The sequence below is a fragment of the Camelus bactrianus genome, chromosome 7 (assembly GCF_048773025.1).
Source record: "Camelus bactrianus isolate YW-2024 breed Bactrian camel chromosome 7, ASM4877302v1, whole genome shotgun sequence".
NCBI classification, from domain to species: domain Eukaryota; kingdom Metazoa; phylum Chordata; class Mammalia; order Artiodactyla; family Camelidae; genus Camelus; species Camelus bactrianus.
Genome location: NC_133545.1, coordinates 47,228,344 through 47,252,942, shown reverse-complemented (window position 1 = coordinate 47,252,942; position 24,599 = coordinate 47,228,344). Strand labels below are relative to the sequence as shown.

At 41.0% G+C, this 24,599-nt stretch overlaps 1 protein-coding gene across 7 annotated transcripts in view; it reads left to right on the top strand.

The window, feature by feature from the left end:
- DNAH11 (dynein axonemal heavy chain 11) overlaps positions 1–24,599 on the top strand; it is a 280,729-nt gene that overhangs the window by 175,644 nt on the left and 80,486 nt on the right. For 6 of the 7 annotated variants that reach the window (XM_074367353.1, XM_074367350.1, XM_074367352.1 and 3 more), the window contains 8 exons: positions 622–783; positions 7,457–7,690; positions 10,740–10,886; positions 15,050–15,163; positions 17,213–17,356; positions 17,989–18,171; positions 19,684–19,785; positions 23,791–23,925. In XM_074367353.1, the coding sequence (XP_074223454.1) occupies positions 622–783; positions 7,457–7,690; positions 10,740–10,886; positions 15,050–15,163; positions 17,213–17,356; positions 17,989–18,171; positions 19,684–19,785; positions 23,791–23,925 (1,221 nt within the window). The remainder of the gene's footprint in view (positions 1–621; positions 784–7,456; positions 7,691–10,739; positions 10,887–15,049; positions 15,164–17,212; positions 17,357–17,988; positions 18,172–19,683; positions 19,786–23,790; positions 23,926–24,599) is intronic. The other variant, XM_074367351.1, reaches the window with a different exon arrangement.

The window sequence follows — 24,599 nt, the reverse complement described above, 5'->3', positions numbered from 1 at the left end:
TGAACTCCCAATTTATCCCTTCCCACCCCTTTAGATTAACTTTTAAATCCTTAAATCAAACTTTGGAAATGTAAATTTCTCATCAGGATCATGTATAATTTGAATTTTTTCCTCCTTTAAAAATGTGAAATGTGAACTCAAGAGGGTGTATTTTATTTTAAATGGGAACAAAGTAAACATTCAATGTGCTGAAACATTGTTTTTAAAGTACCTTACCCAATTTTTCATTTTTTTTCTTTTTTTGAGCCTGATGATTTACAGAATAGGAGATGAGATCAAGTATTGGTATTATCATAGTGAAATTTTTTTTATTTTTTATTGTTATAATGTGATGTGTCTAATAGAAAGGGAGGAATTTCCCAGTATTCATGGTGATCCTCAAAAATGTTTAAAAGGAGAGGGACTTGAAGGAAAGCATACAGCAGTGTTTCTGTATGTTGAACGGGGCAGGTTTATACTTTGATTAGCACGGGGGTAACGTTGCTTTCCACTCTGTGGTACTTTAGGCCAGTTTAATGTCATGGTTGGCTGCATGTCTTTCTTTCATTGTCTAGGATTGCGGTGTAATTCTTTGCTCACTCATCACCCTCCTGGTTCTGCCCTGCCCCCGTGTCTCCACAGATCATTTTGTGTTTCTCTCCGGTTGGTCACAGACTGAGAGCCAGAGCTTGCAAGTTCCCAGCCCTGGTTAACTGCACGGCTGTTGACTGGTTTCATGAGTGGCCGCGGGAGGCTCTGGTCACAGTCAGCAGGAGGTTCATTGATGAAGCCAACGGGATCGAGGTATGCCGGGTCAGCTCTGAGTCTCCCTGCTTCTCTCTCACATGCACACACACGCTCTCTCTCTCTGATCAAAGTCCTCCCTAAATAGACTAACACTAGCACCTCAGAGGAAGTCTACCGGGAATATTTTATCCTTTCAAACCTGGAAAACCATTCAATATGACCAATAATGATCCCAGTTATTAACACAGGTTTCTTCAGCTCTGCTGAATTCACTGCATTACTGAAATTATTCAGGGCATTATTTTGTCTTCTAATAATTGCAAGAAGGGTTCAGAATGCCAGTTTTCTAGAGGAAGAGAGCCAGTATGTATCATTTGGTAGCAAAATTCTGTTTTATGCAGTTCATTTTATCAGGCTGGTTTGGTAAAGAAAAGGACCAGTGCACTTTAAGTTCATTTTTGCTCTGGGAGGAAACCAGAGCTGTAGCATGGTTTAATTTTGTGTCCAGTTCAGTATTTAAGTCCCTTGCCTTTGCTGCTCCGGTGCCAGCTTTCACCTGTCAAAGTAGGTGCCACTTTGAAAACCTGCTACTACTGAAGGAGCTCTGATATGCCAGTGACCATTGACATCTGCTGGATGAGGGAGGACTTGCATTATTTTAGGTCCAGAGGGCTCCTGGCAGGTGGTGAGCTCTATTTGGTGGTATCATGATGCCTCCTATAGGACGCTGAGTGCCTAATAGGAACTGAAAAGCACTTTACCTTTTCTGTCCAGCTGAATTATGCCTGGAAACAAATTAGCCAGATGATTTCATTTCAGTGCAGTGTGCTTCACTTGCCCACCTTCCTAATTTGTTGCTCAGGAGCAATAATTATAATTCAGAGTGCAACGTGTCCATGTTCTTCTAAAATGGTGTGGTGCCTTTTCAGTAGAGGTCAAAAACAGCTTGTAAATGTTTTCAGTGAGCACTAATTTGATCACTTTCTTAGGTTTAATTTCTACCATTAAGACTGAGAGTTATCAGCATAATTTAGGCACGTCTTAATTATTGACCTCATCGGCTGAGTGTAAGGTCCTTACACACAGTGACTCCCCTTTAGCCACAGAGAAAGGATTCATTAAAGGCAAGCAGTTTTGTGTGTGTTGACATATAATTTTCAGTCAGTACACACTCAGCATCCAAGGGTGTGGGCTGACTGTGTCTGAGTAAATGTTTGTGCTACTTTTCTGTTACTTGGTTTTGAACTAAAATGGCAGCTACCAGAGTGACCAAAACTACTTTTTGACACCTAAGTATCACTGAGTATTTGTCTGAAGACTTCGTGTCCACATGCACTCCTTGCAGGAGATTTGGAAATGGGAGATGGAAAGACAGGGTGTTTGGACACCTCCAGGTGTCCCTGGAAATGGGATTGCAAATGATCATTGGGAGGAGGTCTCACTGAGAAGTATATGGGTCCCAGTTTGGAAAATTTAAGAAAAAAGGCGGGAGAAATGGGTGTTAAAAGATCAGTAGTACTAGTAGGTTTTCCAAGTTAAAGATGGATAATTGTGATACTTGGAAGCAGGGCTTGATGAAACGGGAAATTAATGAATGGAAATGAAAAGACAAGCTCTGTGAGGAGTGTGACTGGCTTTGGAAGGACTAGGGGAAGAAAAAACATCTGATTGAGATGGAGGCACCCATCCTTTTCAGGCATGTTGGCCAACTGGCGGGAGAAAATTTTCTGTCCTTTTGCTGGGACACAACTTCAGAATGGTTACACAAGCTCAGTGCCATCAGCTTCAGCAGTAAAATTGCTTCTTCCACATGTTGCCCCCTCCAGTCCAGAGCTTGTTGCAGGGTTTGGCAACATATGAATGGCATATTTGACTACCATCTTCCAAACCGACCATAAAAAATGTCCACTTATGGAGGAAAGTTCCTGTTCTGTTGCCTTTAATGCATTGATCGCCCACTGTGATCAGGTGCTCCTGAGGAAACACAACTGTCATCCAGATTTGGGTGCCATGGCTATCAGTGTGTTAAAGACTGATTTGGTGATTGGTGTCTAGGTTTCTTTTAAAATGTAAGGCAAAGCATGAAACATAGCAAACAATATTTTATTAGTGATAAGTGTGTTAGCTGTTTTTCTATGAATGATTTTTAGTGCAATTCTTTGAAACGTGAGGTTTATTCAATGTGAATTTAAAAAGTAGAAAGGTAACCTTGTGCAATAGAAATTCTCTGAGTTTGTGAAAAAGACCCTCTTTCTGAGGAATACTGAAGACATTTTAAAAGATCAAGACAAAAACAAATGCAACGAAATTTCTGTTGAATCTGCTAAATCTCATACTGGCTTAAGCCTATATTTACATCGATGATAAAAGGCCCAGGAGGTGGTTAATATACTGCCCATTCTTCAGCCCTCTTTTTCCTTCACATGTACACAGGCACATACTGTCCACCGTACATTTTTTTGCTCTGTGAGTGTTAATTAAATTTAGAATAGAATTGCAAAAAAAAAAAAAAAGCAGTAGAATGCTATTTTCTGGCATTTTTGTAGTGATGAAAACTTTAGGAATCTCTTCTACCTCAAAAGTAGGGTCCAATTTTACAGCAGCCCAGGAACTTGGACGTGCTGTTAAGTGGAATGCTTAACTAAATCAGATGGAAGCAACATTACCTCCTAGTTAAGCTTGGTGGTTCCTCTAGTGCCAGCCTCCCCAGAACCATCTCCTGCCTTGTCTGCTTTGCTTTAAGACGGGTAGCTGCTTTGTTTTCATGTTCTGTCAGTAAACCATTGAATATCTTTCAAGGATTGGAAACTCATCTGGAAGATGGCTAGCTTATGCTGGACTAAAACTTACCTTTGACCCGTCTTGGTCTCTACATTTAAAGACAAAAATAAAAAATAAAAACCATGAGCAAAATAACAATATAATACCTTTACCAAAGTAACAAGTGAAAAAAAAAAAAAAAACCCAGCATGTAATTTAGAAGTTCATTTGGCTCTGCATTTAACACTTGTGGCTGCCCGGTGGTGGTGGTGGTGGTAGTGGTGGTGGCGATGGTGGTGGTGGTGGTGATCCTCCTGAGACTACTATCACCAAGAGCAGAGTAACACCTGCCCTGCTTTTGTGTTGTTTACCACCTCTCATCACCAGCCTTCTCAGCAGGGACCGCTGGTTTCCCTGCCACACAGGTGAGGGGATGAAGGTCATAGCACAAGATCGTTCAGAGGACAAGGGGCCGGTCAGCACTTTCTTGCCTGAGCCTATATTCTTAAATCCTGCTCAGGACTATTGCACAAATGTTTGACTCTTCTAAAGGAAAGGAAGAAAAGAAACCAAAAATGTAGTAAGGAAATTCTCCCCTTTGATTTTGTGGGCAAAAGGAACTTCAGGGAATGCAACTTTACAGAACTGGAAATCTCACCCAGGTCCTAGGATTCAAGCCCCGCAGCTCTGGCTGCCTCCACAGTCTTTTACTGGGAGCCCATCAGCACACGAGGAGCTTAGGAGAGGTGCGCCAATGTAATACCACTCATTTTATGCATTATTATGTTTTCATTATTTAATAAACCAATCTTAAAACCACCATACCTAATTAATATAGTCTCTATTTTTACCAGCCCTCAAAGGAGCTAAAAATACAAATAATAGATTTGGAATTATTAAAAATTAATGTAGGTATTAAATATGTGCAATTATTATTATATATTAATTATTCTTCTGTAAAGCTGTAAAAACTTAACAGAAATAATTTCTGAGAAAAACTTTGAAGATGGACAGTAGGTGTATGACACTATATGTTACAAAATTATCCTAAGTTAAACTGAAGGAAAACTTCTTCCCCCATCTGCTCCCTTTGAATACAAGACTTTTGAAAGATTAAATTTTAAAGTCCAGGCATAGAGTTGTCTTTGCTGGTCTTGGGAAGGTGTAAAATCCTCTGTGACACCTCCAATGTTTGATTTTGTTTTGGCCTCCAGACATTGGTTTTCATTCAAATTTTGCTGTCATTTTCAACAATGGGGACATGCTGGGCATTTGCTTTAAGAGTCAGATGGCCAGGGCAGTTGGTGTGGCAGCAACTGAGAACCGTCACACCTCATAGGAGAGATTTGTTTGTGTTTTTGTGTTTACAGTGAGCTAACCAAGAGAGTAGAAATTAAACACTTTTTCTTTTTTTGTTGTTTTTTTTTTGTATATATGTATATATATTTTTATTGACATAGTCAGTTTACAATGTGTCAATTTCTGGTGTACAGCTTAATGTTTTAGTCATACATGAATATACATATATTCATTTTCATATTTTTCATTTTAAGTTATTGCAAGATATTGAATATAGTTCCCTGTGTTGTACAGTATGAACTTGTTGTTTATCTATTTTATATATATATTAGTATCTGCAAATCTCAAACTCCCAATTTATCCCTTCCCACCCCCTTTCCTCACAGGTAACCATAAGTTTGTTTTCTATGTCTTCTGTTTTGTAAATAAGTTCATTTGTCTTTGTTTTAGATTCCACGTAGAAGTGATATCATATGGCATTTTTCTTAGTGTAAGGAAAAAGCAGTTTTATCTTTGCATGTGATTATTCATTGGATACAGCATCATTCTCCAAAGCCTCTTTGTGGAGAAACCTGGGATTTATAACCATTGGATAGTGGCACTTGGCTTATTTTTAGTTTTGCCTTCACCCTGATTGGCTGTGAAATGACTACAAATGGGATCAACCGGTTTTCATTAAGGGACCCAATATAGCAGGAATGATATTCTTCACTCCTGTCTCTGAAAGCGAAAAACAGCATTGCACTGCGGTGGCTGCAGCCGCCCCAACACCAGCAGCCATCTCCTCCCACCCCCCAAAAGAAAACTAGAGATAAATGAATGGCAGAATAAATAATTTATGCTAATGAAATTACTGCAATTAGTAGTTCTACAATGACCCTTTTAAAAGCCACAGCTGTTAATGTCAGGAAGTGCTGTCACTACTGACCTTATCATAAGAGAAAGTGACAAATTGAGAATGCAGGGAAGACCAGTCATCAAAGAGGTCTGTTCTGGAACGATTAGAGTTTTCTGAAAAACAGTGTGAATTACAACCAGCTGCTCCCTGGCTCTGCAAGTCTCCCATGCTGTGCCATTTTGTTAAGCCCGGATAACAATAGTTATTTTGCCCCATTGAGACAAGTTGTCTGGGGCCACTTCCAGCTCTACCGGAAACCACTTCTTCCATCGCGGATTTACAAATGAAACTGTTGTTAAAGAGAGCCTTTCAGGGCAGCCGAGGAGCCTCCTCATAAGGATCATAGTTGGGCAGAGGCCAGGGTTTTTTTTTTTTTTCTTTCCTGTAAGGAGGTTGTGTTTGGCTGGGAACATATCTGTCTATATTGGAGAAAGATACGTGCTTGATTTTAGTCACGTTAAAACAAGACGGGACAGGAGTGAATTTCTGCCCATGTTTATACTGCAGTCAGCTTCTTTTAAAAATAAAACCCCCAGGGGGCTGTGATTTATGGGGTGTTACATAACTTCCTTGCAAATTTATATTCTGAATCCACTGTTTGGTTATATACATACGTCCGGGACCTAGTAGAAATAATAGTCAGGATTTGTATCTTCCGGTATTTAAATTTTGCTTTAAGTGCATTATTTTGGTTACTGGCGTGATGGATTTTTAATATGCAAAACAATCCAGGATTTACATGTTTTAAACCCACTCAGGCGTTCATCAGGAGGTTGCAAAGTGGTGTGTTTAGACGTTGTTTAGGAGCAGTTGTTCTTCCTCAGCAAGAACCAGCCTTTCTCTCCTTGCACCCCTGGTTGTGATATTAATGGTGCAGGTTTGAAACGTTTAACTGCATCACCAGCCACTTGGGTGCAATTTTCCCAAAGATGTCTGAGCATTATTGACAACCCTTTGGTAAATTATGTGTGACTTTCCTAAGAGTTGGTGTAGCTCATTTAATTCATATTAATTGATTTTTAGGCTTCCCTTGATTAATTGAACCTGGTTCATCTTGTACAGAATGCAATAAATAATCATTAAAATGAGGGAGATGTGACTCCACAAATTAAAAAGTTAACTACTTCAGAAGTCGTAGAGGACAAAACGGAAAGAACATCTGCTGGGGAGTTCTCCAGTGAATCTTCAAAGGAGAGTTGCTCGTTTTTTGTTGGTTTGTTTGTTTTCCAAATTAGAGTAGAAATAATCATGATATTTTTCTCCCAGAAACAGTGACTCATATGCCTTGCCATCCAGTTTGTTTTCTCATGATTCTTATAAAACCATGTATGGCTCAGCTTCAGCTTTTTTTTCCATGACTGCAGGGTTGTTGGTTTTCTTTGGCTAAAGTTTAGCTTGAAAGCAATGCCAAAAATACTTCTCTGAGTACCGTGTCTCATTTTCTCCATTTTCTCTTTCACACACTTGATAAAAATCAAGTTGTGAAAAGCAGGGCTTGTGTTGCATGTTGGCTTTTTTGACTTTTGGGTTTGGTATGTGGAGCACATATAAATCCTTTGCCCTACTTGGCAAGAAGAGATTACTTAGCCAGATGCTTTCTTGTCATTTTTCTCATCCTGTAGAGACCTCTTCAAGACTAAATAAGTTTTCCTAGATCTACTGTAACTAGTTCTGGCTTTTAGAAAATAAACACCATATAATTTTGCTGATTTTTCTTCTTTTTTTGTAAATTGCATTTTTTTCCCACATGAATTGCAATGTCTGTGTTTGCAGCCCCTGAACAAAGACGCTGTTAGCCTTTTTATGGCCCACGTTCACACCAGTGTCAGTGAAATGAGTACCAGGTATTACCAGAACGAGAGAAGATACAACTATACCACCCCAAAGAGTTTTCTAGAACAAGTGTCGTTGTTTAAAAGCCTGTTGAAGAAGAAACAAAAAGAGGTCTCCCAGAAGAAAGAGCACTTGGTGAACGGCATCCAGAAGCTAAAAACCACAGCCTCTCAGGTACGACCAGGGTGTTTTATGACTTAGTGAAATCTCTGCTCTTCAAATTAAAAAATGTATTTACTCTTGAAGCAGCATTTCAACCCATTTATGTAAGATGCCTGGTGCTAAAATGGACAGTTTAATGACCCAAGGAACACACTGTTTGTTCCTGCTTTCCTAAGCTCAGTCGCAGCTGGTTTGGAGAGCGCCCTCCTCTCACTGGCCTGACTCGGTGCAGTGCAGTGTGGAGATGGTGAGCCGAGCAGGCACAGCTGATTCCCGTCTCCTCTCCGATTGCTTCAGTGCTCTGGGCTTACCAAGAATTCTGTTACCAGAGAATGGAAGTAGGATCCCTTTTGGTCTCAGATTCTCAACCCCCAGTGATGGCATCGTTTCCTGGCTGATGATGTGATCAGAGTGGTTGTGATTAGGGTCCCTAAGTATAGCAGTTTTCTCTGACCTTGGTGTCTGATCTGCTCCTTTCAGCCACTGTCTCTCTTGGATGGAAGTATCCAGTGTTGCCTTCAACCTCAACCACTGGTCCTCCACTACCTTGAAGGACAGCACCTCTGACCTCCCAGAGTACATCAGGAAAGGGTTAGCATAGGATGTTAATTGCGAGTGGGTCTGTACACATAGCATCTGATTTTATTGTTAAAAACCAAACACGTTGGTGAAGTAGGTGTTGCTACTGTAATTTTATAGGAGGCTTCAAGAGTTTAAGGCCACAGAGACTATGAGGTTGGAGTTTGAGCCCAGATCTATGCAAAGTCCATGTGTTGCCCATAGTTCCAAGCTGCCTCTCTGTGACTGGCCGAATAAATCAGCATGAGAGGAGATGGAGACTTTGGAGAATGGCCCAGCCTCTCTCTGGGCCTACCAGGCTCTAGAGCTAAAGGGGAAAAAACATTCTCACCAGTGGTCACCTCAAGGCCAGAAACTCCAGTGGGCTTCTTCAGAGTACCATTATCAGGTTATCCTCCCATATGCTTTTCAAGAGATTGGGCCAGTTTACCCACCAAGAGTGCTGGGTGGTCCATCCGTGCCTAGACTGGAAATAAGCCAGAACCTGGTTGGGAGATTGTATGTTGGCATCTTTCACCCTGAAGGACTCTCTCGCCATGTCCTTCAAGCATTCTCAAGGCCAAAGCATCACTTGCCTCTTGGCCCCTTTGTTCATACCCGAGGAACGGCTCTTTGGTGAAACACTGTCATCTGTGCTGAGCAGTGAGTAGATGGACCACGTTTGGGAACCAGAGTGAGGAGGCTTCCAGGACAGTTTCCAGGACTGAGTGATGTAAAAACTAGTTGCTGGAAGACCCCCAAAGAATCTCTTACCTTTTTGCCTCTTTCTCTTTCATTTGTCTTCCCTCTCCCTGTTTCTCTGATTCCATCTCACGTGAATCAAGATCCTTTTCCCTAGTAAAGAAGGACTCTCCTAGGAGTCCTGTTGAGCTAAAAGTGAAGGAGATCTGTGTCCCAGAGCTTTTATGTCCCTTGGAATGATGTCACAAACTGAGCCTGTTGACTTTGCCCCGGGAGATGATAGTGTTGGCTAAACTGAACTGTCAGTACTGATGGGTCCTCTGCCACACTTAACAGAGAAAAAAGCGTGGCGGAGGAGGGGGTGGTGTCATCCTGATTCATCCCAGTGGTGGCAGCTCTCAGCCATAGGAGAGAGAGTCTGTGGTTTCCGAACAGTCGTCTCAGTGGTGTGTTGACGAGTTGAGGGGGTGGGGGAGAGGAGGAAAGGAAGGGACAGGAGATTCACGGTGTCTGCCAGATTCAGGGCTGTTGGGCGTCTCATTCCCCCTTGGCTAGAAGCAACAGGCAGAAATTATGAGAAGAAGATATCTGTAGTCTTGATGGAAGGACTACTGATTTCTTTTCGTTAGCTATTTGTGCATGTTGTGCTCTTAATAATTAGTAGAAGAGTGACTATAATATTGAACAGCACCTTAAGAGTTTTTAAAATTAATTTATTGTGAAGAGGAAGTATAGTTTCCTGTGTGGACACTGGGAGAACCTCGAAGTGTAAGATCATGTTGTGTGTGTGGAGCAAAAAGTCTTCATGTTGGAGCATGTGCCCCTGGAGCAGTCCCACAGAGCTGCTAGCCAGGCCATTTGAAATATGTCTAAACCTTAGTGCTGTTCATGCAGTGCAGCAAAGCCAAACCCCTTTTATAGCCACAGATCCCCACTGCAGATTTAGCCTCGGTCATAACAGAGAGCCCCAGTGACTTCTCTTCATGGATGAGGCCTCGTACCCAGGGCTTGAGTTGCTCTGGACGTTTCAGACCTAACGGCTTTCTTAGAAACTGAAATGTCAGGGCTTTCCTCTAGTCTCATGGGTGGTGCTTTTGATTAAGGCCTAACATAGGACTAGTTTCACCTGGCTAAAAAGAAGAGAGAAGCATATGTCACTGTGCAGTGCTACCCCGAGTTCACAGAGAGGTTAAAAAGTCAGCCTTAGCTGAAACGGTAGTAGCACAGGTAACAGGCCCAGTAGTGGTCATGCCTTTTAGGTGGAATGTAAATAAACCACGTTGAGGTGGCGGTTACAAGGGTCCTTGGATATAGGAGTGGAGTGTTGTCCCACAAGATGATGCCACTGGAGTGTTTTCAGCAAGTGAGTCAAAATAAATGGTTATGATTGTTCTTTGTTTTTATGATTGGGGGGAAAAAAGCAGTAATATTTATACCACACAGAACCAAAAAGGAGGGGGCGTGAGCAACAGGTGCTTGGGTGGGGACCGCTGTTGGTGCTTCCCTGACTGCCCAGAGTTGAGAAGATAAACGTCTAGTTGATGCTGAACATTAATGAACATCCATTAATGACGTGTTCCGCACAACCATTGGAAAGCATTATTCTGCCTCTTCCTGTATGGGGAAAAAGGGGGTGGGGGCTGCATTTTTGCACATGGAATGAAAGTCAAATCAGGGTGGAAACAGATGCAAGATAGAAACTGTTAAGCATCCCTGAATTCTTTAAAAAACAAAAATAAGCTATATCTGATATTCGTTGTTACTGACACGAGTTACTTTAACGTCATGACTCTTCCTTTAGGTGGGAGATCTGAAAGGGAGGCTCGCCTCTCAGGAAGCCGAGTTACAGCTAAGAAATCACGATGCTGAAGCTCTGATCACAAAGATCAGGCTTCAGACAGAGAAAGTGAGCCGGGAAAAGGCTATCGCAGACGCCGAGGAGCAAAAGGTCAGGCTAATTCCACTGCTTAGAGCGCTGAGCTATATTTAGCACAAAATAAACCTTGGTAGGTGAACAATTTTGAACAACTTCCTCTCCAGGGAGCATAAAATCTAAAGAATTATTATAGTTACACATGTAACAGCATTTCACACCATGATTACCACTTGACCTTTCTTTACATTATGCATTTTCCCAACCTTTTAGCTCTTTGAATGATATGAAAGAACAATAAATACTGAGCTCATTCAGGCATATAATGGCTGTGGATCTTGAACATCAGGCCTATTTGTAATACAGTAAAGGTCATGGAGTCACCTCGGAGGTTTCTAAAGGTTTTCCGTTTTTAGGCAAATTGAACAACTCAATTGTTAACAAAGCCCATTCCGTCACTTTGCAAGATGGTTTTCAGTGTTTGCATTTTAATAATGCAACTTGAGTTTCTTATATTCTAAGCTCAATTTGTTCTTTTTGATTCACTGGAGGCCCTGGCTTTCTGTATTAGGTTTCATTGTTGGAAACAATTACTTTCAGAATTATATAGATTCTGCTTTCTTTATACTTGGGTTTCCAGCAATTCTGAAATAAATGTAACTCATTTTGTCTTCTTTTTACCGAAACTTCAGCCACAAGGGGAAGGTATTTTATTTTTGTGTATTTCCCTGTCCCAAAAGAACTATCATAGTATACAGAATGATTACTAAATATTTATTTAAAAAATTGAATGAATCTATATGTACAAGGTAAGTTCTCTTATTTTAGACAAAAAAAGTATAATCCGTGCTTAGTTAATAAAAAATTAAAAATTATGAACCCTCTGATAGCTAGTGGATCAGGAGCCGTTATGCTGTTACCCTTGCATTTATGATACCAGAAAATATTTGAGTTTTTCCAGTGGTGCTGTCATTCATTCATAGACAATTGAGTTGTTTTTCTTTTTTCTAATGTGTATTAAGCATGTTTGCCATTAGCTTGCCCAACTAAAGACTTGAAAAATATATTGAAGAATCAAAGTAGTAAATAAATAATTTTTTTTCAAAACTTATTTTTGAAGCTAAATGATAAGGCACATTTGGTCCATAGGCATATAATTCCTAATTCTGGTTATGTTTCCATTGCGTTTCAGATAAGTGGAGGATATTCTTAAAAGTATGTTTTTATATTAAGTAATTAGTTATCACACGTGATGTGATTATCATAAGCTAATTCCACCCAGGGGATATTTTTCAGGCATTACACACATATGTGATGTTCTAATAATTACTATCTCATAACCCATCTCTACAGATCTTAAAATATAACAAGTCCTCTGGAGGTATTTTCACATTTTTGCACGTGAATTCCTAAGGCAAAAATTATCCTCACAAAGGGGGTAAAATATTTTAGCAAATTAGAGCTCACCTGACAGGTGGTTTCATAAAATTCTTTAAACGTGAAAGGCACATGCTATTTTTTATATCTAATCCATACCAAGAAATGAAGATAATACTAACAAATACTTTCATTTTGTCCTGAGTCTTAATTTGGTTATAAATACCAATGTTGACTGGCACCTATTTTTTGCCTAGCACTTTTCTAGGCTGTTGAGGATGTGTGATCCACAGAGTCTGCATGTGGCTTACATTGTAACAGAAAAGACTGACAGGAGACAGGTGACATGTAGATAGACAAGATATTCTGTGTCAGTGATAAGGACTGTAATGAAAGTCAAATAGATTCCATCGTGGAAGGGACTGTTTTAAATTGGTGGTCATGGAAGGAAGGTCTGTTTGTAATTCAACCATGTAGAGTCAAGAATTAATCAACACCCAGTATGTGCTGTGGGCTCACGTTTGTTGTATGTTCAGCGATGTGCTAGATTCTGTGTGGTTCTTCAAGAGGGGTGTATATGGACTCTGTGATTCTAGGAAATTGGAGTCTTCAAGATTTAATACATAAGAAGTAATTCAAAAGTAATCAAAAAGGACATGGCCATTTTTAATACGACTAAACAAACATTGGGGTTTAGAGACTGCCTTGCTGTGCATCTTGACAACCCATGTAGAGAAGCCAGTTGAAATTGTTGCTTCAAATTTATAAAATCATTGAGGGCCATTCAGACCACTGCACTGCCAGCAGTGACTGCAAGGAACATGAGCACCATGAAGCCTGTGAGAATTAGATCTTTGTTTCACTTAACAGCTCCAAATTCTAAGGATCCTTTGACCCCTTTCCAACTGCTTTCTTTGTTGAGTGAAAGGACCTTCCACATTGCAGGGCTCATATAATCTCTTCAAAACTTGGACATCTTCCTTGATTTTGATTGGTCTTCAGTTTCTTCATGTGTTTCTTTTCTGAAGGTGGGTGGGGCTGGATTTGGGAGGACCATCAGGAATTTGCTCTAGTCTGAAGACAGGTAAGAGCCATGTATTAGTTTCCGGGGACAGAGGAGATTGCACTGTGAGGCCCACCAAGTTGCTCAGATGCACAGCACTTTTCGCTACTCTAGTGTCCTTGCACCGTAGGGTGACAGGAGTTGTGAATGAGAAGTACATTGACCAACCTAGAGTATTTTTAATGTGCATTTGTGGGGTTTTATTTATTAAGTGTCCCAGATTGCTCTGTTGATCAAATTACCCAAAATAACACTCCATTCACAGGAAAAGAGTTAGAAGGAGAAGAGTCTACAACCCCTAGTTTCATAGAAGTAGCATGTAGAAAAAATACTCTCTGAGATTTCTAAGTATTAAAAATCTATGATCCTGAGTCCAGTTGAAAATGATGCTGTTATCGGTGGTCACAAACAGCATGTACAGATGTGTAACATCCTTACGGACAATAAATAAATCTGAGGTAATAACTCACTTACATACATTCTCAATTTCATCTATAGCAGTGTTCTCTAGCACAGTGAAAATGTAGTATTCTTAGAATTTTTATGGTCTATTCCTGGCAGTTTTGAGGATTGTGGTTTTGGAGCAGTTCTCAATAAGCAGGTGGAGTTTCCTTATTTATGTTAATAGTAGTGTGTAAGTATTGGCCGAAGACCACGTATCTACCCTGAACCAACTATGTTCATAAAAGGTGCAGTACAAAGCAAAATAATGGCTAATCAGAACAAGAGTAATTATTGCTAATAAAGCTGCCGTAAATAATGTAATTTGTTGTGAGCAGTGTTTAATTTTATGGTATAGTTAAACCTGCTTATTCCAAACACATCTGAAGAAATGTCCTTTTGTTCACACTTTACATTTCACAGTTACCATCACCGAGGAACCATCCTCTGTGGTGACTGGATCCTGGGGCTCAGGGCCACAGCTCTGAAACTCAGATTTCTGCTGAGAACCACAATTTTACCCTTCCTGGGCATTCAAGTTCTATAGGTGTCCTTAAAGGAGGAGGATAACTCCAAAGCGTCTCATTTTGGTTTGGTTCAAGTGTATCAGCATGGCTTCCCTGTACTGTATTACATGTGTTCCTGTCAGGACGCTGGTGCCGCACCCTCTTGGGCATGTGAAGAGCACTGCTGGACCCTCAGCTATAGAGTGGACAGCAGTGTCCTGGTCTCCTTGCCAAAGACTGGACCTGAATTGTTGCAGCTTTGGTTTCTTAGCCAGGTTCTCAGAGAAAACAATAATTACTCTTCATAGAAATTCTGTCTGTGGTGAAACATGCACAGAATAGAATGGTACCTTCTAGCGAGTTGAACAAAATAGCTTCACATTTATTCTTAAAGGGGAGTCAACATTGCCTTTGAGGTCATGGAAATGTAAGTAATTAGGTAATGTAGGTAAGGTAAATGTGAGCAAAAATTTGAGAATGAGCCAGTGTGGGTTTTCACTTGTCCAGGACTCTCTGAAAAAGCAAATTGATGAACAGAGGGATTGCTTCATCTTGCATTTATTATTTATTAATGACACTTTATCATTAAAATAGTCAAAGCCCTTCTTGGAGCATTTTGATACTTGAATCCACTTGTATTGAGATTTGTGTTGTGTGTGTTTTGTGCATGTGCAACGCTTTGTACATAGACTCTGCCTGAAAGGAAATTAGTCTTGAAGAGAAATTCTTCACCTGTTCCAAATACAGACGAATTACTGACCAGTGCATCTGCTCGGCCTGCGTTTTTCTGTAGAGATCTCTGAGGTGATCATTTGTGTCTGTGGGTTTGTGTGCTTCTCCTCTCTGGTTAGGTGACAGCCATTCAGACGGAAGTGTCCCAGAAACAGAGAGAGTGCGAGGCCGACTTACTGAAGGCTGAGCCAGCGCTGGTGGCTGCCACAGCTGCCCTCAATACACTCAACAGGGTAAGGAGGATTCCTTGGCTCGTGGGTTCCTCAGAGTAACCTTTGAAGGTTATTGGAGGTTGAATGACTGAGCTGAGAGTAAAGTCCATGCAACCAAAGAATTTTTAAGGAGGAAAGGAAGTCCCATCAAATGTTACGGCTGAAACAAACATTTGAGGTCATCACTATAGTTCAGCTTCCTTTTGCATCCTGGAGTCCATCCTACCTCACCCCAGCAAGCAGTCTCCTTTTGAATACTTCCAGCACCATGCAATGTGTACTCTAATGAAAGGCAGTTTTGTTAGCAATTTTATTTGGCACAAATCCAGTGGTTCATATTCTGTGTTGCTTAAAGAACCAAGTAGAGGATTCCTTATTTCCCCTGTAGACAAAAAGTTGCATTAATGAGAGACCCTCAGGAAAAGAACAACAGGCTGGAAACGGAGGTACTGAGGTACTGAGTGACCCGCACTGTTTTCCCTGGCTTCATGCTGTTAGCAAAATCTCATTGAGCGTTTCTGTTCCCATTAAGAGATACTCTGTGATGGTCAGAAGGGTATTGTAAGGAAAAATGGACTTATGGGCAAGGTTATTTAAGAGTCTGCAGCTTGTCTTGCCCTCAGGTTCTACTAGGCCTCTGGGGAGAATCCCAGGGCATTACTAGGCCTGAAGATTTTAAGATTCGACTTCAAGGAGTAAAGGATTCAGACTTTAACTGCTCTTCAAAGAAATATTCAATTCATTTATCTCAGTGTTTTTCTGAAGAAAATAATTTTAACTGTGAGCAAAGAATTGTGATCTTCATGAATATTTCTTACAGTATTACCGTAAGACTGAACAATTTAAAAGACCATAAATGTACCATGATGGAAGGTTATTCTACATTCACCTATCCTGCTGCCATTAAAACGATACTGTTGAATACTAGCTAGCAAGCTGAGAAAATGTTTGTGTTATATTAAGTGAATGAGTCAGATTATAAAATAGAATATACTATGACTTTTTTTTTGGCTAGAAATATGCTTGTGCATAGGAAAAAAGGGAGAAAGGGTGGTAGTAACTGATTATCTCTGAGTAATGGAGTTTCGTGTTTTCCTCTTTCTGAGCAGACAGTGTTTATTTTCTTCTTTGTGCTTTACATTTGCAACTTGTCTAACTATATTATTATCTACTCAAACTAATATTGCTTACATATCAAGCTCAGTGTATTTATAAATGGTGAAAGGATTTTGGTTATCCAGCTCTCAAATAGCATCAGCATATTTTAAGTTTTTGCTTTTACTCTTATTTTCACACCCTTTCTGTTCTTTGCAGTCATTTCCGCAACAAATAGGCAGTTTATGGTAATGGAGCAGAATCAGGGTCAGCATTTGATGAGGTTTTATAAGCAAGAGTGTGTCATATAGCTCATGAAATATCCCAGGAAATACTTTTTTAAAAAAAAGTATCACGAATCTACATATATTTCTTACAGGTACTGATTATTGCTCCACAGTATTTGCCCTGATCCTTGTAATTTTTCCCGTTAATACCATCTGTTAGGTATATCAAGATTCTGACCTGGAGTGGGGGGTGAAGGATGAGGGCAGAAAGGAGGTTCAGCCTCTGCAGGCATTGTCCTAATTGAGAGGCATTATAATAGAAGATACAACAGAAGAGGTTTCTTGTGCACGTAAAGCAGAAAACCAAGAGACTGTAAACTAAGAGATGATGTTTCTGGGAAGACCTGGTTAAAAGCCAAATGTATGACATAGGTGGGACAGACCCCAAAATACCTTAAAACCTGTGTTTATAAAATTCCCTGGGCTGTGTGTGCAGATGTCTGCAGGACTGGGCTATCGGATGGATAATTTTACTCGGAAGCCAAGAAAGGGCAGTGATGTTTCACTTAGAGAAGTGCTGGCAAGAACTGAACCTCCTGGGGTCCCAAGGTGGGATCCCTGGGTGGTCAGAAAAAGCTGGGGTGAAAGGAGAGGACGGAAAAGACCAGCCCCTGAAGACCGGCTTGATAGCCTAACAGCTCTTCTCCGGACCTCCCCTGATCTTGAGAGTGTGTGTGCTTTTCCTCAGGTCAATCTCATTGAGCTGAAAGTCTTTCCCAACCCTCCAAATGCCGTTACCAACGTTACTGCGGCCGTGATGGTCCTTCTGGCTCCCCGGGGCAGGGTGCCAAAAGACCGGAGTTGGAAAGCAGCTAAAGTCTTCATGGGAAAGGTATCAGACAACCCGGCAAATGAAAATCCTGACCATTTCTGTGTTCAGTACTGTGGATAGAGTATGCTTGACAGCAAAAGATGTTCAGATTGAAGGAAATTGTCCTTGTATTTGTTGAGTGTAACCTGCTATATGTTCTCCTGACTTACAATTTTTTGTTTGCCGAGCTGGAGATTAGTGTGGGATTTCAGCACACCTAAGTCAATACTAGCAGCCGTTGGCAGGTTGCTAATTATTTTCAAAATTATGAAAGCAGTTAAGTGTAGGAGGGAGAAAATTACATGGATTCTGTATGCTGGAAAAATGTTACTAATGTACAGGAAGGTGAAGCAGAGGGGTTTTGTGGTATGTGTTTTCCTTTTTCTTTCTTGCCTTTCTTTTCTTCAAAATGAGAATGCCTCCTGTGCAGGGACTGAATATTTTACCCTGGGATAGAAGAGATTTTTTTAAAAGTGTCCATTGCTAATTCTAACTTTATACTAGAAAGACTGAAAAAGTCAAACAGTGGGATAAATGCAGCTTGCCGGTTTTGCCTTTGTAATGTGAGTCCTAAAAGCTGATTTTAAATTTTGATCTTGGGATTTTCTCTGCAGCCCAAATGGTTCATGGCCGTAAGTCTTTTTGCTTTACAGGTTGATGATTTTTTGCAAGCGTTGATTAACTACGACAAAGAGCACATTCCAGAGAACTGTCTAAAAGTGGTGAATGAGCAGTATTTGAAAGACCCAGAGTTCAATCCAAACCTGATTCGGACCAAATCCTTTGCAGCAGCTGGTCTCTGTGCCTGGGTTATCAACATCATTAAATTCTATGAGGTATTCGTCATAATCAGATGGTTTACACTGTTAACTCAGAGAGGGCCATACATATATTAATTCCTAGGCCAGCAAAATATGTAAAATAATTTGATGTTTAACTGTCTGCGTAAGATAAAGTTCTGAGAATGAGACATGAAAGTGTCAGATAAAACAGAATTCTATGTTGGAGGATATTTAAAATGTTGGGAACTCTCTTTTTAGAGTAGAGTGAGTAGTGGCTTTAGATCAAACCGCAGCAATTAGTTTGATTTGATGAGCTAAAAACTTGTTGGGTAAATTAATTATATTTATTTACATTAAAATATTCATTTCAGTTGTTGACTTGAAACAACTGCAAGGCTGAATTCATGTTTAATTAAACTTAATCCCTTCTCTCAAAGCAAAAATTTACTCTAGTAGACTTAATGAGAGGAGGAATTAACCATTTGGGAGCTTTAGTATTTTCCTGACAAATGCGTTTTTGACTGTCTGTGGTCTCATCGAAAGTTTGTACTTTCAGGCAGTGTAGAGAGAGAGGATCATTTCATTCAGTTATTGATCTGTCAGATACTCATTGTCTGTCATCTATGAGCCAAGTACTCTGCGGAGTACTGGATGTAAAAGGGAACAGTGCATGACCCTCCACTGGAGAGAACTGTCTCACTTTTGTCTTGGAGTGTAGAGCATTATATTCAAAAGTGGAATTGCACAGGAAATGCCGATGTCCTTCCCAGAATGGTTTTCATAAAACTGGGTTCTATCCCTTACACTGGGGACCCACAGGAGTAGGACCTGTTGGTCTCTCCCTCGTTAGTGGAAGCCTGTATCGGGCAGGAGTGCAGGCAGGTGACGGCTGCTGGACGGCCTCTCTCCATCAGAACACGCCTGTCCGCAGGGCTCACCTCACACTGTGGGTGCAAAGAGGAGCATGGAGCTGGACAGCGGCTGTGTTCTGGGTCGTGTTGCTATGAAGTAGTAAAGAAAATTTAATTTCCTTCCTCTCTCCCCAAGAGGAGAAAACTGGTCTACCCAAATTCTCCAACTGCCCATTAAAATGACACTTCAGGTGGCTGGGAACTTAGAAAAGAAAGTGGAAGTGTGGTTGATACGGTGTAAGGCTATCTCCCTCACTCCTTTCTGGGTTCAGAGAATTTCTCCACACTGATTTTCTGCCTAAAAGGCAAGACCACCTTTAGCTGCAACTTTTGGTGATAGGAGGAACAGCTCCCAATTTTAGGAAAAAAATTTAGTATCTTAATGATGTTTGACCTGTGAAGCATTTTATGCAAGTCCTTGTAACTCTAGTGTCCAGAATAAATAAGTAGATAATGGACAGCCAGATAGAACTTGGAAGGCTTTTTGGATTTTGGTTCTGCCACTAGGTTCTGCCATTCCTAAGAATAAACAACAAATTTCTAGGTGAATTAGAGGTTTGAAGGATAAAGCTTCCAGCAAATAGAAGACTGGATGATTACTTGTTCTCCTTGCATCGTTATGAGCTTGTGAATTAACCCCCACGTGAATTTTCAGGTCTACTGTGACGTGGAGCCCAAACGCCAAGCCTTAGCCCAAGCCAACTTAGAATTGGCTGCAGCTACTGAAAAACTCGAGGCTATCAGGAAAAAGCTGGCGGTAAGTGCAGATCCCACCACTGAAGGCGTTCCCAAGGTGTGGCACCCCAAGGGATCCCACCTTCAGACAGGGCCACCGCTGAGCCCTGCCAAATAGAAAGGAGTTTGAGCTTTCATTAATGTATTCATTTATATTCTCCTTCAGTGAATGTTCCTTATGTATAGAAGACACTGAGCTGGAAAAGTAGGACCTTTTTGTGGTTTCTGCACTTAAACTGGTAGGAGGAGGCAGGTAGCAAGGGATTAAAAGTCAGGATTCTGGAGCCAAAGTGCCTGGGTTTACATCCTGGCTCTGGTTTTTATTGTTTCACCTGCACAGGTTAGTTAACCTCTCCGAGCCTCTTTTTTCTCATCTGTGAAATAGGTATTATAATAGCATCCACTTCTTTGGTAGGATTGCGAGGATTAAATGAAAGTAATTCATGTCAAGAATTTAGCATAGTACCTGGTGTGTGGTAAGTGCTTAGAAAATACTAACTGCAAATATTGTGGCCCTTACTAATTTTACAAATATATGACTGGTGATTGTAGCCCAGTGTTATAAATTGACAGATGACTATATAGAGAATGCAGTAGGAACACCACAAAAGAGCCCAGAGAAATTAGTGGAAGTTTCATAGTGAAGGTGTACTTGACATGGGCTTTGAGAATTACTTGGGAGTGACCAGGATAACTCGGTCAGGAAAGGGATGCCTGGTGAAGAATGAGGAGGGAAGATGCAGTGGGCACACTCGAAGAGTCTGAGGAGGCCAGAGCCCTCAGGTGAGTGTTTGGGAGAAGGTTAAGAATAGCAGGAAGTAGTGAAGGATGAACTTGGAAAAGGTGAGTGAAAGCCTTCTCTACCTTTCATGCTACAGAATTTAACTTTTATCTGGCCTGTGGTATTGAGCCTTTGAAAGATTTTAAGAGATTAATGATGTGATTAAATTCACGTTTCAGCAGCGGAAGGAAAGCTGGAGGAAGAGGAGAGTCTAGATGCAGAAAGACAAGCTATAAGCCCTGCAGTGAGACCTGTTAAGGCCTCACCTAAGGCAGGAGTGGCCACAATGGAGATGATGAGATGGAGTCAAGGATGCTGATGGGATGGGGAGGCACAGAGAGTAGAGTTGGTGACTCTGAGGTGCCTGAAAAGGCAGCATGGAGTAGTGCGAACAGAGTGAGCGTGGTGTGTAACCCTGGAAACTCAGGGAGATCCTCAGAGCTTCCGCTTCTTAACTGCACATAGTGATGACAACAGCTAACCCTCCAGGTGGGCGTTTCTGATTTTTGGCTACCCAGCCTCCAGTCTTCCTTCTTTGGATGATAACAACCTGATGGATCTTTGGGGAATTATCTATCCTCATTGGATACGCTCAGGTGGGACTTTGAGCAGAGGTGCCTTTTCCTTTCCCAGCTGAAGACTAGATATATGATCCAGGCTTTGCCGCTTTGAGCACCCCGCCATCTCTAGAATTGAAATCATTGGCAAAAGATTTTAAGCCTGAAAATGGAGTTCCTCCATTGTAGAGATAGTGTCCAGGTGAAATTCTGAAGAACTTCCTGCTCCCAAGACTGTCTGGAGCTCCTAAGGATGTGGTTCTCTGCCTTTCGTTTCCTTGGAAGAGCTCCCCCATTTTTAGGAAATTCCCTTCAGCTGAAATGAGCTGGAGGTGCTTTCTGTTGCTTCCCACCTATGAGTTCTGGTGTATTGAGATGCTGTTCAGTGTGCAGTTTGCTGTCAACGCTTCATGAATTTTTGTTCCCACTCTCTTTGTATAGAAAACCCATGTGTAGGTGATCAGGGGACAGAACCAGAGTTTGAAAGAGAAGCCTGGCTCAGGAATGTAGATTCGGGAATCACTGGTGTGCAGATCATGAGTGTAGTGTGTGAAGAATAAGGAACAGTGGGAGGATGTTCCCATCTTGGAGTGAATCCTGCTGTGGGTCTCTGAGCCCGTGAACTCGGCTATCACTGTGCCAGGACTCTGGTGCTCACAGGGGCCAGGCAGCCAAGTCCAGCTTCTTACGGAACAGGACTTGAACTTGGCCTGCTTGTATACAGGGCCACTACTTGTCATTCTGGCCAAAAGACAAAAAGGGTGGGGACACTTTCTAATACAGATTGCCTTCCAGACTTCAGGGCTGGTTCTCTAAAGAAGAGCAAGGTCATCTTCCCAGAGCAGAGCCCCAGGCACTGACTCCTTCCATATACCAGGAAGGGATTAAATTGTGCTCTCATTTTCCTATTCAATAATTATAAGTTATTTTTATGATTATTATTTTAATAAGATGGTTAATAACCACAAAAGTTTTCTCCTTAATACATGGAAAATTTCAGCACCTCTCATAATTCACACCCCATCTTTGAAGAGCACTTCCTCTGATAGACTGTTCTGACCGTCACTCCTCACCCCCTCCTAACTGTTCAATCTGCCTATTCCTACCACAGCATCAAGCATATACTATTCAAGAAATCCTAGTGAGCGTTGAAAGAAAAACTAGTCAACAGCAGCTGATTTAGACAAATTAAGGATTAAACAAATTGATTTTCTAAAAATTGTCTTCATTCTTTGGTCAAAACTCTGTCAGCTTGACTAAAACCTGAAGGAAAATGTTATTGTCTGTTGTTAATGGCTTTCTGTAAACATTAGAAGCAAGTTAATAATGTTTGTAGAAAAATGATGAGGATGCCCAGGACAGATATGTGTGATTCTACAAATCTCAAACTCCCAGTTTATCCCTTCCCACCCCCTCCCCCCGGCAACCACAAGTTTGTATTCTATGTCAAACCACAAGTACTTTTAATAAATTAAAATAGACCTCTACATATTTATTTTAATCTGATTTCTAACTAGTTTTGTATAATCTCCTCTAGGTCTCATCAATTTGATCTTATTTTGCATGTTAATTTTAACATATTTTCATTTTTAGAAGGTACTGTTTTAATGATATAAATTAATACTATAATAATTAGACAAATATAGGCACCTTTATATTATAAATGGGGTATGTTCTACACGTTTGCTTATTACAGTCTCTTGGAACTTTGCACGTATTTACAGGAGCAATGTTGTAATGTTATTTAGGGTGGTCAGGACTGGCAGGTAGCAAGATACTGCAGTACAAGGAGTCTCCCGAGTGTGTGGTAGCTTAGCCAAGGCTTTGTCGGCTGCATGTAAGAGAAACTCGCTCAGAAAACCTTGAGCCAGAAAGGAGACCAGAATGGCTTCTGGACCCTAAGGGGAGAAAAGCGTGACTAGGTCTCAGGAGGAAAGGGGTCCAGGAAACGAGAAGCTGCCGCAAACATGTTAGGACTCTGTAACTTCTCATCTTGCTTCCCTTTCAGTCTTTCTCGTTCTCCAGAATGGTTTCCCTTGCTTTCCTGTGCACCCGGGGGAATATGGTCCCTTTCTAAATGAAGCCCTCTGAAATTCACACATCCTCCCAGGTCTTTTGATGCTAAAGACAATGACATACCCCTGACTTTCAGTCTGCAGTTTCCAGAAGAGAAAATCTGGTTGGCTATGTGGAGTCAGGTTGCTGAGGTCTAAACGGGTCAGCTGTTAACACCCGTCTTGTTTGTCTGAGTTATGGACCAATGAGAGATGGAAGGAGGGTCTGTAGGTGGAGAACCAAAAGGTGTCCCTTATCATTAATGAAAGCGGTCCTGGAGGATGAAGCTTAGGCACGGGAGAGGGCACAGTGCACCCAGGGTGTGTTTGAGTCGGAAGGGCCTGTCCACTTGCCCCAGTCGCTGTCTGCGCTCTGCCCAGTGTAGGGAGAAGGCAAGAAGACTGCATGGTGACCCTGCCATCTGGGGTGACCTGGGTGTCTGGGGTGACCCTGATGCGTTTATTGTCAGCAGCTCTTCCCATCTTCCCTAACACAGGTATCCTAAAGGAGCAAAGGTCAAAGGAGGGAAAGAGGTCTGTTTCATTTACCTTAAGCTCATAGGTGTTTTAAAATGATGATAATGTTTCCATTTCATCTAAAAAGGACTCAAAAGTTAATTTTGACTCTTATTTAGGATTTGGATCGAAATCTGAGCAGACTCACAGCTTCATTTGAAAAAGCAATAGCCAAGAAAGTTCGGTGTCAAGAAGAGGTGAACCAAACCAACAAAACTGTCGAACTAGCTAACAGACTGGTCGCTGAGCTTGAGGCAAGTTAACCTTTACTTGCAAAGTTCTAACTGAAATATTCCGAATCAGTTTGGGGGGAGTTTGTCTCTATTTGTTGTCAATACTAACAAACTCACATGGAATCACCGACAAAGGGGAGTAATCATCATTCACACTGTAGTTCTGACTTACCAAAAGAAAGTAATTGATTCTGTGTATTTTTCAGTATGTAGCCATGGACTCAAGTGGTTTTCCTAAGATATGTCAGAAACTCAGGCCACTGTTAGGTAGCTGTGGTATTAAACTATTGTCTGGTTCTTTTAATACACATTTGCAATTGAGTTCTACCAACAGAACATTACCTCAAGCTAAGCCTGCTTGGCTTATGTTCTGTGACATCTTTTTACAGGTGACTGACATGCTAATGTGAATAGTTACTCCATTAAATAAAGATTTTTTTAAATAGTTCTTACCTTTCTCCTGTTTGAGCATGAGTGGTGGAAGAACATGTAGCCTTTTGACATCAGTGAGTCACATATTTAATTTGCTCTCTCGTGTGTAGTATATTCATACAATTGAATAGTATTTGATTATAAAAAAGACTGAAATACTGTTACATGCTACAGCACGAATGAACCTTGAAAATATCTTGCTAAGTGAAAGAAGACAGACACAAAAGTCCACATATTAACATAGAAAACAAACTTATATTTAC